The sequence below is a fragment of the Nymphalis io genome, chromosome 26 (genome assembly GCF_905147045.1).
Source record: "Nymphalis io chromosome 26, ilAglIoxx1.1, whole genome shotgun sequence".
Classification (NCBI taxonomy): Eukaryota; Metazoa; Arthropoda; class Insecta; order Lepidoptera; family Nymphalidae; genus Nymphalis; species Nymphalis io.
The window spans coordinates 9,394,826-9,409,253 of record NC_065913.1 but is presented as its reverse complement, the minus strand read 5'-3'; the positions used below and the strand labels follow the sequence as shown (position 1 = coordinate 9,409,253).

Here is a 14,428-nt window from a genome sequence, read left to right as displayed (position 1 = left end):
TAACTCTTCAGCTTCATTTAATTGAGTATATTTCAAGTTTACTAATGCTACTTGCAGTACTTGATTTGCTTTTTTTTAACATCATATTATAAATGTATTTTGTATTTGTTTCAATTCATCCGTCAGGAGGATGCTTCTAAGAGGTTGGCAACACTGTTTTTATGTAACTTAAAAATACCATCATCGTTTGTCGTTTTTTGAAATTTAATCCGCAAGGCGAAACGCCCCCCACGCAATCATGAAGTGAACACGACAAGAAAACTAGTTACAGATACAATTAATATATTTAATTTATCTAGAATATTCTAGAGAGATCTCGAATTTTACATTGGAGCCGTGTTCTATAGAATTCATGGTATGTACGGGAAGGTTTGCGTGACCCGGCCGATGGCTCTGTAACAAAACAATTTCGTTAATATATAAAAATGGCTGTTTGTGTATCTGTTTGTGATTAATAGAGTTCGGACCGTTTGAATCACCATCATAGTTGAAATTTAGATGTATGTCTCATGGATGATTTTATAATATCCACTTCGTTGTAACGCCGCTAGATGGCGCTGTACCACATTAACAGCCACCTACCGGGTTTTGCTAGTAAAGTACAAAAGTGTCTGTTGGTCGAAGATATCTCTTCTTAAGAACAAAACTTATTCCAACATGATTCAAAACAGTTACAGTATATAAATGTCCCACAGCTGGGCTAAAACCTCTCCTTCTCAGGAGAAGGTTTGAGCTTATTCCACAACCTGCTTCGATGCATGGATTTCCTTCACCGAACACTTATAAATTAAATGTGTGAAAGTCAGTGCAGCTAGCAATCTCGGATACCAACACTGAGCTGACGATATACTTTATTAGCTCAACAATTCAACTGTAATTAGAAGTTATCGTTGGGTTCGTTGAGCGGTACCTGGTCCCCAGCCCCGCCGTGAACAGCAGCCGGCGGCCCCGCACGAGGTACTCCGGACAGCGGGCGAACCTGAACAGCACGGAGGCCCCCTCGCCCGCCCTCAGCACGTTGTTCGGAGACATTATACCCTAAAGCGAAAAATATACCCGTGGTCAGCGATGAGATGAGCAACCCGATGGTAAATGGTCACCACCGCCCATAGACATTGACACCGCAATAAATATTAACCATCGCTTACATCACCAATGCGTCACCAATCTTGGGAACTAAGATGTTATGTCCCTCGTGCCTGCAGTTACACTGTTTTACTCACCAACAACAATGCTATTGCTGTTTGGCGGCAGAATATATTATAAGTGTGTGTGGTAACTGGTGGTAAGGGCATTGTGCAAACCCGCCTGGGTTGGTACCACCCACTCATCAGATCTTCTACCGCTAAACAGGAATATAACATAAAAAAATAAATATCATTATCATACTTAAGTATTTTACGCAACACCACCAACTATACCAAAATTAAACTATTTAACTCCACTCCGCAAAGTGAGTTTGATGTATGTATTCGTTACCTCGATAATGGCCGTCTGACGCACGTTCCCGACATGCACAGAGCACTGGAACCCTGGGTAGATGGCCGTGGAGTGTCTCAGGACATGCACGGATGCCTGTTATATTCAATCAAATTTAATTCATGACCGCATTACATATTATATTGCACAGTCTGTGCAAATATTGCTAGCATATAAAAAAAACAGCCGAGATGGTCCAGGCACCACTGAATTTTCATGTGCTTAATTTGTGATTATAATTCATCTCGTACTTTACGATGAAGGAAAACATCGTGAGGAAACCTGCATGTGTCTAATTTCACTGAAATTCTGCCACATGTGTATTCCATCAAACCGCACTGGAGCAGCGCGGTGGAATAAGCTCCAAGCCTTCTGCTCAAAAAAGGGAGAGGAGGCCTTTAGCCCAGCAGCAGGACATTCACATGCTGTTACGGATAAAAAAAACACACACACACAATGTACTGTGCAAACACATACAAATCTATAGTCGATTCCAATAGCAAGTAGAGTATATAAGCAACTTTGACTTTGAAATTTGGTCGAAATCTTAATATTCTGTGGTATTGACTATGGATTCGCGAAAAATTTAGCGTTTTGGTTATCTGTGAAGTTGTTATCGGAACTTTGTAAGTAAAACTAAAGTGTATACAAGTAGTTAAGTGTAACAGTGTCGTGTTGTATATAGAGATATATTGATCGAGGTGTTTGTAGTGTACAATACAGCAGAGCTGGTAGCGAATCGCATGGAATCGCATATCTAAGGTTTGCTAATTTTTTAAAAACGAGTAGAGTTTTCTGCTCACCTGAAAGTATATACAGCCTCTAGGGTCGTTTGGGTCTTCGAGGAACACCAGGTCGTCACACACGCACTTGTCCTGCGTATCGCTCGACACGTGCGCGTCGCTGTACTTGCTCCCGTCGTCCGACACGTACACGTTCGTGCACTTCGTGTCCGATGTCTTCGTGAGGCTGTTCTTCACGTTGGCGATGTCCTGGAGGATATTCTTGTTCTGTCTCCTCGCGTTCTTTCGAGTCTTCTCCGAAGCTTGCGACGATTGGACTAGTTCTGATGTCTGTAACAATGAATTTTGAAAATAAAAAAATATATCACTTTTTAATTTCGTATAGGTACGCTGGCAAATGACCACCTTATGGTAAGTGGTCGTCACTACCCATAGACTTTGTCACAGTCTATTAATCACCCCTAACATCGTAATGCGCCATCAACCTTGGGGATTAAGATATTACGTCTCCTTTGCCTATAGTTACACTGTCTAACTCATCTTTCAAACTAGCACACAATAATACTAAGTATTGCCATGGCGGTAGAAACGTTATTCAAAAAGGCCTTTTTAAATCGTTTGTATAATATAATTTTAAACATAAAGCTACAACCAGTATGGCTACTCTGTAAGAACATTCTCTCACTCATCATCATCATCATCATGTCAACATTTCACCGGAGAGTGATGAATCTAAAACTATAGAATAGCTCTACTGGCCGCGTATATATATTCTGTCTTAAATACATGTAAGTTTTTATTTAGTAATAAGGTTTGCATTAGCGACCCACCTGTCGTCCTCTGCAAGTCCCGGGCGGACAGCCTCCGAAGGTGGGCCGCTCGTGTCCAGCGGTGTAGCCCCCCGGCCGCGCTAGCAGCACCATGCCCTGCCGCAGTCCCGGCGGGAAGCGACCCAGGCCCAGCGATGCCGACTGTCCCGCGCGCACGCTGCCGCACGGGACGCGGTTGCGGTATATCGTGCGCACGGATATCTCCGCGAACTCGCCGGACTCCAGAGGTCCTGGGGGGGGGGGGGGTGTTAAATATACGTCGCTCTATTCATCTCACAACTAACAGAACGCAACGCACCTATGATAAGTTCGTCGCCCTCGTAGAGTCGCCCTCGCGCGAGCAGTCCCCCCACGACGGGCCCCGTCGAGTCCCCTACGTGGAAAATTTCGTCTATTTGAAACTCGCACGCCTCCTGTAAAGTGACATAAATTATAACATTTATAATTTAATAAAAAGGATACTAGTCAACTGCGCAACATATGGTTCACTCACGTCCTCGGGGCGCTGCAGGTCGCGGCGCGGCGCCAGCGCCAGCAGGCACGCGTGCAGCGCGTTGAGGCCGGCGCCGCGCACGCAGCTCACCGGGAACACGGCCACCCTGCCGGCCGACACTACTGTGATTTGCGTTCAACTATATATATATATATATATCTGATCCGAAACTAAGCAGAGCTTGTACTATGGCAACCAGACAACTGATATACTATTGTATAGACAATTACACACAGACTCAGGAAAAACAGACATGTTAATGCACACAATTGTCTGTCCTGAGTGGGAACCGAACCCACAACCTTTGGCGTGAAAGGCAAGTATCTAGCAAGGGTGGTTGGCGTAGCTATAGACAATACTATTACCATTACCAATAGTATGGAACTCGTTTTAAGGTCATACATAAGAGTTCACCCAGAATCAGTTCGGGTTAAATAAAGGCTTGTGAAGCTACTCACTCCTCATCCTTTTTGATTTCCTCGTCTAGATTGTCTATGGTGTCCAGTATCGACTTTTGCGGCGCAACGCAGTTCCTTTCCATATTCTCGTCAGTTATTAACAGCGGTTTCTGTAATAATACCAATATATACCATTACTTTAAATTTAAATAAATCTATAAATTATACAGCATCCCTGATTTATCATCTCGTGCTCCTTGAAGAACATCGCGAGGAAACCTGCATGTTTCCAATTACAATATATACTAATATTATAAATGGGAAAGTAAATATATCTGTTTGTGTGTTAAACTTCCCCCCCCCCCGGCTTCTCTTTATGTTATATGTGTGCAATTGGGCCACCTGATGGTAAGTGGTCACCATCACCCATAAGCATTGATGTAAGAAATAATAACCTAGTCTTTATAGATGCTATTTAAAATAAAATCAATGACCTTATTAGCGGGTTCCAACAATTGAGCCAGCCTCGCTACAACAGCGTTGATGTTGCTAACCAGTTCACACTTGTTGATGACTGCGAAGAAGCCGCATGTCCAAAGCCAGCAGAAGACCGATGTGTTCTTCTGTGATGCGAGTTATACCGGCTGTTGCCGAAATCTAGAAAAAAAAAAACTTTATAGTATAAGTTGATAATATGACTACAGTGCCATCTATAATATTATCTTGTAGCTGAATTAAAAAACTTACAGCCACTGGGTCGCTGTGACCCTGGCCCCTCGGGCCAAAAATTAAAGACACGACAGGTTAGGGGGCAACCCCGCGGCCCGTACCCAGACTGGCCTAGGCCAGTTAGGAGGAACCAACTCTCTCTCTTAAAAAACTTTCATTAATAAGACGTATTGCTCGATAAGGGTTTATAAATATGATAAAAAATTGTGTTTAAACTCTTACATAGTTTAATTGTAGCAAAAGAGTTTAGTTTTTTGCCGATTATTTTTAGTAGGATCTACAGTTTGAGCTGGTGTTAGGTTTATATATTATTACCTGAATAAATTATTTTGATTTTGAGCTGTTTGTAAAAATGTATTAATAAGATAAGATATTTATTCAATAAAATGAAAATTAACTTTTGGTTTGATATGTCAGGACTCCAAAAAAATCCTTACCTAATAAAAATTTGAAAACACGTTATCAGGGCTATAGAAAAAGACTTAGGATACCTAAAATCTGAGCCCCCCCACACTTATGGGAACTAGTAATAAATAAACATACTTACAACGAGCATGGCGTAGTGCGGGGAGTAACCCGTGAGCCCGTGGAGCGTGGTGCGTTGGTACTTGCTGTGGCCCGCCAGGTCCAGGAAAGACACCAGCTTGGCGCTCCTCTCTCCGATGCGCTCCGCTGTCATCAGCTCGGAACAACCGTAGTTGACGACATTACCCTGATTATATGAATGTAATACATTATATGACTTTCATTTTAGGTATAAGTAATACCGGGTAGTGTTGCATGTCGATAGTCCATTATCGATAAAATCGATAGTTTTGGACTATCGACTATCAATGATTTTTCGATAGTATTGACGTTTTGCCTTAAATGTCTTGTGGATGATGTAATGAAAGGCAATTGAGTATAGATATATGTATTGTAATATAATTTACAATATTTAATTGTTACGACGATATTACAGTGCGATGTTAGAATGGCGACTGGCGACAGAACATATAATAATGTATTAATTGACAATGTAGCATACCGAATATCGACTTGTTTCTAGGTGCCATTATGGACAGTGATTTTTGCTTACATTAATAAAAGTTAATACGTAGGCACAACGTATTGATTTTTTGACGAGCCGGTAGGCGTGGTTGGTAGTTACTTGCCTTTCATGCCAAAGGTCGTGGGTTCGATTCCCACCCAGGACAGACATTTGTGTGCATGAACATGTCTGTTTGTCCTGAGTCTGGGTGTAATAATCTATATAAGTATGTATTTACAAAAGAAAAGTAGTATATGTAGTATATCAGTTGTCTGGTTTCCATAACACAAGCTCTGCTTAATTTGGGATCAGATGACCGTGTGTGAATAATGTCCAATATTATTATTATTATTACTATATTATTGCTTTCTCAAGATAAGTAATGTAGTAGGCCCAGTAACAACACTATTATTAATGAAGTTTTATTAAATCGTTACTATCGAATGAATACCTATTGATTGCTGTTATCAATAGTATTAATAATAATAATGTCCTCCAGACCGATTTCGGCCACGGCGGCCAATCTCAAGAGAGATTAGCCAACTACGTAGGAGATATTATAGTGCACAAGTGTGTGCGCAAACACAGGTGCACTCTCTATTCCCTAAATCCCATAATCCGATGGGACGGCGATCCGATACGACCGGAAAGAGTTCAGGCGCAGGACCAACGGCTTTACGTGCTTTCCGAGGCACGGGAATGTACACACTTCCAACTTCCAGACTCCGGGCTGCTACTGAGAATTTTCTGACAGAAAAACCCAATAACTTTTTATTGGCCCGACCTGGGTATTGAACCCAGGACCTCCGGGGTCTGCGGTCTTATATCAAGCCACTAGACCAACGAGGCAGGCAAACGAGTTATCAATAGTATTGTGAACAGAGAGCTATAGTAACTATCGATAATATCGACAATATTGACACAAGACGATACTTTCGGAAGTACTGTCGATAATAGTTTTCGAGGTCAAACTATCGATAGTTCTGCAACACTGATACCTGAGATTAGGTAAATGAAACTACAATTTATTAGATTACAAGAACAATCACTTCTACACTATATATACTCCGTAGCGAATATCTAGACAGCGCGATTCAGGAATGTGACATTTCGAATGAGCGCCATCTATCGTTAACGGGATGTAACATACGCCATCATACAACTGGATAATAGAATAACGGAAGCTTTTACAAAGATTAATATAATTGAAAAATGAGTATGAAAACTAGATAAAGATGTTTAGACAACTTGTAGCCGAGATGGCCCAGTGGTAAGAACGCCTGAATCATAACCAATGATCGTGACTTCAAACCCGGGCAAGCACCACTGAATTTTCATGTGCTTAATTTGCGATTATAATTCATCTCTGCTTGACGGTGAAGGAAAACATCATGAGGAAACCTGCATGTGTCTAATTTCACTGAAATTCTGCCACATGTGTATTCCACCAACCCGCCTTTAGCCCAGCAGTGGGACATTCACAGGCTGTTACGGATACGAACGGTTTAGACAACTGCATGGGACTAATAATGGTACTTGTGTGTGCGTGCAAGCACAGACAGTCTCTATTCCCACACACTCTTAATCCTATTGAGAACCGAGATGGTAGTGAATAGAATGTGTAAATCGTTACCAATGATAGCGTGTTAAAACCCAGATTAGCACCACTAAATTGGAACAGCGTATTGGAATAAGCTCCTCATCAAAGGGAGAAGAGGGAGGGATTAGCCCAGCCGTGGGACATAGACATTTACATAAAATCCCAGGGTGAAAATTAGAGAGAGTTCAGGCGCAAACAATGTCTTTACACGCTTCCAAATCTCACTTCTTGTGTACAACTTACTTTTACTTTTTTTTTCTATTTAATTATTATAAAAAAATAACACCTCTGCTGGGCTAAGGCCTCCCCTCCACTTGTGATTTGGAGCTCTAACTTGCAGCTTCAATGCGGGTTGATTCATATACATAGCAATACTTCATCCCAAAAAAGCAGATCTCCTGACAATGTGCCCATTAATTAAGCACATCAAAGTGCAGTGGTGTTTGCCCGGGCTTTGCAAGTGGGTGGGGGATTGTTCTTAATTTAAATAAACGTCAAAATAATCATTAGCGCACCTGAGCATCGAAGCCGAGTATCTCGTGGCTGAGCGAGGACGTCCTACCACTTTTCACTTCGTGCAAATGCCTGAACATGTTCAGGCGAGCGCACCCTCTACCGTTATCGAGTTCACCTGTAGAAAAGAAAAACTATTGTATTGCGCACTACAAACAGCTAACATACCATAAACCAATGACGTCATTACAATTTCAAGATCAAATTTTATACTGCCATTGTAATTACAACTAAGTTTCTTGACCATAAAATATTTATCTGAGGATAAAATAAATGATATTACAATATAATATTAACAAAGTCGGTTTTTGTCCCGACTGAGTAGGTATCATTTAACTTGTTTAAAAATGTAACAGCATTTTTACCCACAGCTGGGATAAGGCGTCATCTCCTTATTACGAGTACACACGATAGGATCTCTACATGATAATCGAATCAAAAACTTCTGGATACGAAGCCTTATAAATATTTTTTTTTATAGAATAGGAAACATTGGCATTGCAAGAAATGTTAACCATCGCTTACATCGCCAATGCGCCACCAACCTTGGGAACTAAGATGTTATGTCCCTTGTGCCTGTAATTAAATACTCAATATTTAATTTAGTTACTAGAACTCACGACTTCAACAAGATAATAAGGAACGTACCTTGAGTGAGAACGCCTATGAGCGTCGACTTGCCCGCCTCGTTCGGCCCCATCACCGCGACCCGCAGCTCGACGCTCTGCTGCGTGTCCGCCAGCTGCGAACCGAGTACGTACTGTAGCGTAGACAGGTTTAGACAGAGATAGAATTATCAAATCTTTTGACCCTTATCTTGTAACCAGTGTTGGTGCGTTCATTGTGTTTTATGTTCAATTTTCGCTTATATTTATGTTAGAAAACGATTCTAATCCAGTGTAAAGGCCGAGAAACAATCCTTATATCATATCGATGGTTATACAATGGTGCAGTGTCGTATTATTTCATGTTAAAGCGACAGCAAGAAGAAAATTGCCGGCGTGTGTTTTCACGCGTAAGTACGACTATTTTGTCTCAAAATATAGTTTCTCAGTGATGTTTATTTATGCCATAGCATGACGGAACCTTATATCGCATTAAAATCCTAAAGATAATATGATTTTCCAGTTTTTATTATTCATAACCTATAATTATTTATCATGTAAGTGCTGAAAGCATCGGCTAAAAAAAGTCCCGATATTCGATAAAAAATATCGACTCGTCGACAATGAAACAAATAAATACGGAGTCCATTAATAAACTAAAGTGCTTCGTTATATGTATAAATGTTATTTTAATTTATTCGTTATCCTATTTATAGTTTTCTAACGACAACATGATTTAACATTATTCATGAATTTATAATATTATTAGATTCCGAGTCAAGAGGGTAACATAGAAATATATGTGGCAACCATTCTTTATGAGGAGAACGCTAATCCAGTACCATATAAAGATGCCGAAGTACTATTGATAACGAAAACAAAAACAAACAATGCAACGGTTTTCGGGTGTAGGAGGAAAACAAAAAAATATTATAATTAAAAAAAATGTATACTAAACATTAAAAAGTAAAATTTAATAACCCTATTTAGTTTTAATTAAGTCCCGAAAATCTCCCAAAACAGGGAACGCGGGTACTATGGCAACGTTATAAGCACACATCGACAAACCATCTCCGTCTCGATCGCGGCCTCGCGGCCCCTCGGTGTACCAGTTCCAGGCGTGCCCACCTTGCGGATGTACACCTCGGCGACGGGCGCCACGCGGCGGGCCCGCGCGCCCACGAGCGCGGCGCCGAGCGCGCGCGTATTTTTAGTAGTAGTTTTGAAGTATTAGTTAGCAGGGGCAAGTGTACATACCACGGTAGCATGCGAAAGCGATCCCGTGGCGCTCCTCGTTAAGACGGAAAGGGTACCGCTGGTTTTTTAGTGGGTATCCCGATGTTCGGGGGGCACTCGGTGCCTTGGACACCGGCGAGTCCCACATACCCCCCCACTGCTCCCGTGGGGGAAACGTGTAATGCGTTATTCCAGCGTTAAAAAAAAGGGGCAAGTGTACACGTGTTGTTTCGAAAGACTATGAGTACACAGCTAACAAAATTAGAAAGTATTTTTTTATTTATAGAATAGGAAGGCGGACGAGCATATGGGCCACCTGATGGTAAATGGTCACCAACGCCCATAGACATTGGCATTGTAAGAAATGTTAACCATCGCTTACATCACCAATGCGCCACAAACCTTGGGAATTAAGATGTTATGTCCCTTGTGCCTGTAATTACAAAGGCTCACTCACCCTTAGATCCGGAACACAACAATACCAAGTGCTGTTTTGCGGTAGAATATCCGATGAGTAGGTGGTACGCGGAGCTTGCACAAAGCTCTACCACCAGTAGAAGTTTTGTTCCGACTAAGTTGGAACAAAAGTTGATGCGCACACAACGCAGTAATCGACATAGGACATCGAGATCGAGGAGACTGTCATCATCGTCAGATACATCGCGACCGTCATCCAGCTTGAGTTCCGAATCGCGCTCGTCGCTGACAGAGCACGAACATGCGGACGCACTGCCGCCGAAGGCGCTATGCATCGAAGGTAAATATATATATATCCGTTTCTTTAAATCAATAGTGTGGTTAACCGATGGGGTTAGCACCTTATTGATAGAAGAACATATTCTTAAGTTATAATAGTACTGCGGGTAGTCTGTGGGACTGTCACTTTACTTTAATAAACGTAGCCATACACTAAAGTGATGATGCGGGCGTTCTCTAGAAATGTCACTTCATTACGCATTTTGACTACCTGAACAGCAATAAATAAATAATGCGGTCAGCTACTAGGGTTGTCTCTTTATTTAATATAAAAGTATTAATTTGGGAATGCGGTCAGTCTTCGGGACTATTACTATATATACTACCTATATTTTAAGTAGGATTTCATTACTCCAAGTGCGTCAATACTATCAACAAGCGCCACTGCCGCCGCCTTCATTGTCAACAGCGCCACGGCCTCCGCCTCATTATCTTCCCCTTCTGAGCTACCTTCCGGTACCTTCAGGTACCTTTGACTTTCCCCTAGGTTCATCAGAACCCATGACCAATACAAAAAAAACAATCTTCAACCGCCCCCTACTGAACAGACAGGGCTCTTAATGATGAACTCCGATTAATTTTTTTGTGAAGGTGAAATTAGATCTTGCTAAACGCCTACAACATATAGCTACGACAGGTTTACCAAAAGATATCCGTAAGGAGCTCGTAGACAAACATTTACATCTAGTAAACTGTATCTTAATTGAAGCACCCACCCTCAACCCGGAGGTGGTAGCTGCCATTCCAGAAGCTGTTCATAAAAGAGGTAAAGGCATTGAGTTCAGACGAAAACAGCGAACTTCCGCGGTGTCATACATAGCCGAAGCTCTTACATCCCTTATGACATCAGAAACAAAAAATACTGACGTTATTCAAACATTGATAGACGCTATTAAGCTTATGTGTGATAGACAGTACACTGATTCAACAATAAGAAGAAGCTTCATTCTTAATACCTTGAGAAAGGAGCCTAAAAATTAATTGCAAGCGACAAAAATCGACAAATTGTTTTTAGCGAAAACCTAGCTGAAACTCTAAAAGCAACTAAGGCTACCTCAAGATCCGGAGCAGACATGAAACTATCTCCTTCTAAGCAACATACTGTAAAAACTAAACAGTATAAACATTTAAACTAGCGTGTTCCTCCCCAGAACCACAGGCTGAGAGGCATTCAGAGGACGAAGGAGCCTGCCAACAAGGATCGCCCCGACAAATCAACGAAGCAGTCGTCGCGTCCAGCACAGCATCGCAACCGCCATTAGATACAATAAAAAATGCGGGTAGGCTTTCTTACTTTCGCAGACATTGGTGACTTGACGTGATTGATGACACGTGTGATAGAACTATTCTGTCATAGGTAGAAGAGTATCAAATACCCTTTTCTCGTCTAGTAAAACAGACAAACCTTCCCGTTACAAGAATATTTAGGAGGTGGACGTTGTAGCGGTAAAATAAAACTTCTTATTGTAGAACAGTAGAAACGGTGAATATGGTGGAATGCGGCGTGTGAAAGGCGGCGTCGCGTTCAGTCAGTTCGAGCGGCGCGTGGAGTGAAGACGTGTTTCGAGAAGTCAGCTTTATAGGAAGATAATAAATATAAAAACAGCTCTTTTAAGAGCTTGACATTACATCATACTACGTCATTGCATGCTGCTTCTTGTTTCAAATAAACAATTCTTTTCAGAGCTATTCGTTGTTTTAAAAGATGACGTCATATTATGAGGCATGCGTGGCGTGTGTATTCTTGTTGCTATGCGTACTGCTACAGGAGTCCCCCTCAAGTGAAATGTACCGGCAGCTTAACGATGCGGCCTGATTGCGTCTGTGTAGGATTGCGATACGGCTGTGACGTCATGTTGTTTGGTGAATGAGTTATATTCATTGTAGTCCAGTCAAAATAGACAAAAATAAGTCATAACTTAGCCAAAATCCACATAGAGCTGAAAATTGGCAGAGACGTTAAATACATCATTATAAATAAAATGTCAGAAATCCTCGTGGATCCTACATCTGCAAAAAAATTTATTCAAGGTCAAACGTACAAAATTAAGGTTTTTTCGATTTTTCTTGAAAACGGTTAGTTTTATCGTGAAAATAAGTAAGACAAAAGTTGTACATCATACAATTCTCTACAGAAATTGTTGTTCAGTCACTTTTTTTCTTACGACTCACCACTCGGTGAGATATCGGGGTTTTAATTATTAGAAAATTCATATTTTACATAATATGCACTAAAATGCAGCCTGTATCTGTCATCGGACGTTCAATATAAATGAAAATAAGAAACTATTGGTTTTTGGTACACACACAATAAAACTTGTATAAATTGAATGAGTATTTTAAAATAAGACTGTACTGACACTCCCTAATTCCCTTCGTCAGTAACCTTGAGTAACATGTAATAACTACGTCATTGTTCGAGTGTCGCATACCTGCCTATTTTTGAAGGAAGAAAATGAAATAACTCAGTATATACTGTTAGTTTGAAAATTCCTTTGCAGTGATCAGACGTGCTTATTGGTAATATTTTCAATTTTAATTTGTGCTGTTAAATAATTTTAACAAAATGTCAGAAGTTTGTTTCATTTGTGATAAGCCTTTGAGAGAAAGTAAAGTTGTTGTTGTCGATCGTGGAATGAAGACTTTGATTGATGCAAGTGTTGAAAGAAATGATAAGTTTTTTGAATACTTGAAACACGAGCAATCTGTGAAAGTCCACGTGCAGTGTCGTAAAATGTACACTCGAAAGAGTAGTATTATTGCAGCTAAAAGACAGTGCGAGACCGAACAACGTAGTACATCCATGATAAGTCCACCTCATACTAGAGCACGAGTTAGTGAACCGATTTTAACTTTAGAAGATATTGTTTATTTTGCGGCGATGAAGCAAGTAAAGAAGCTGAAAAGAAGAAAGCGCAGAATGTTCGTCGTAAAATATATAATGTATCTACACTTGAATTTAAATATTCCATTTTAACGGTAGCTCGAACTCGTTCTGATGATGTAGCAAAAGCTGTTATTGCCCGCATTGGGTATGAATTTGACTTAGTTGCTGCTGAAGCTAAGTACTACAATAACTGTTTTAATATCTTTCTGAGGCCTACTACGGGATATAAAGTCGGTCGTCCTGAAGATTATTCAGTGAACTTGGCGATGGAGGAAATATTTCAATACATTGAAAATAATGATGATTGTCAATTTTCATTGCAAAGAATTAAGACATTGGCAAAAATCCAACTATAGATAATAAAACAATGAAAAGAAGATTAAAGTATGGTGATAAAATTATTATAACTGAGAAAAAAGGGAGCTTAACAATTATCTGTTTTATTAACAATCAGTTCGATATTCTTAATAAAGCTTGGTATGAAAATAAAAAACAAAATAAAAACGAAGAACGATTCAGAATACTGAAAGCTGCCGCAGCAATTATTCGAGAAGATATTCAATCTGTAATGATTGATAATGATAGTTATCCCCCGCCGAGTCAAATGTTTGAAAATATTGACAGCGATATTCCGAAGTCCTTGACTTATTTTTTGGAGCAAGTAATTTAAAAAAATCGATAATTTAAATTAGATCATTTGAAATTAATATGTACAACTATTAGCAACTGTATAATGACTGCTGTTCGGCCTAGGTTTTTCAAATCATTATTGTAATTGGGTTTATCAGTTTTTTTTCATCTTTCGGATTATGTGCATCATATATAACGATACTATAATGTATGAGGCAGCAGCAGTTCTGCATCGTCCACCGCATATTTTGCCACCAGAAACTGGCACATTTATTCAGTATGTTGCAGATAATGCTGATATAAATGTACATACTTTGGACGGTCATAATACGCTTCACATCATGGGGATCATTAAAATTATTTCTTCAAAAAGTTCAGTTACAGCAGAAGAGCCTATAATACGAACAAACATACTTCCTTCAGCGCAATATTTCGCAGAAAAAGCTCATGTGCCAATACAAGTCTTTCAAACAGATGGTGTTGTAGGGTATAGCAAAAT

The 14,428-nt window shown here is 40.3% G+C and overlaps 1 protein-coding gene across 1 annotated transcript in view; it reads right to left on the bottom strand.

Annotated features, from left to right (window-relative positions):
- Window positions 1–277: 277 nt before the first annotated feature.
- LOC126778579 (uncharacterized) overlaps window positions 278–14,428 on the bottom strand; it is a 152,562-nt gene continuing 138,411 nt past the window's right edge. The window contains exons 5-7 of the mRNA XM_050502255.1: window positions 1,480–1,575; window positions 911–1,038; window positions 278–393 (exon numbers count right to left, since the gene is read on the bottom strand). Coding sequence (XP_050358212.1) covers window positions 351–393; window positions 911–1,038; window positions 1,480–1,575 — 267 coding nt within the window. The 3' untranslated portion in view covers window positions 278–350. The remainder of the gene's footprint in view (window positions 394–910; window positions 1,039–1,479; window positions 1,576–14,428) is intronic.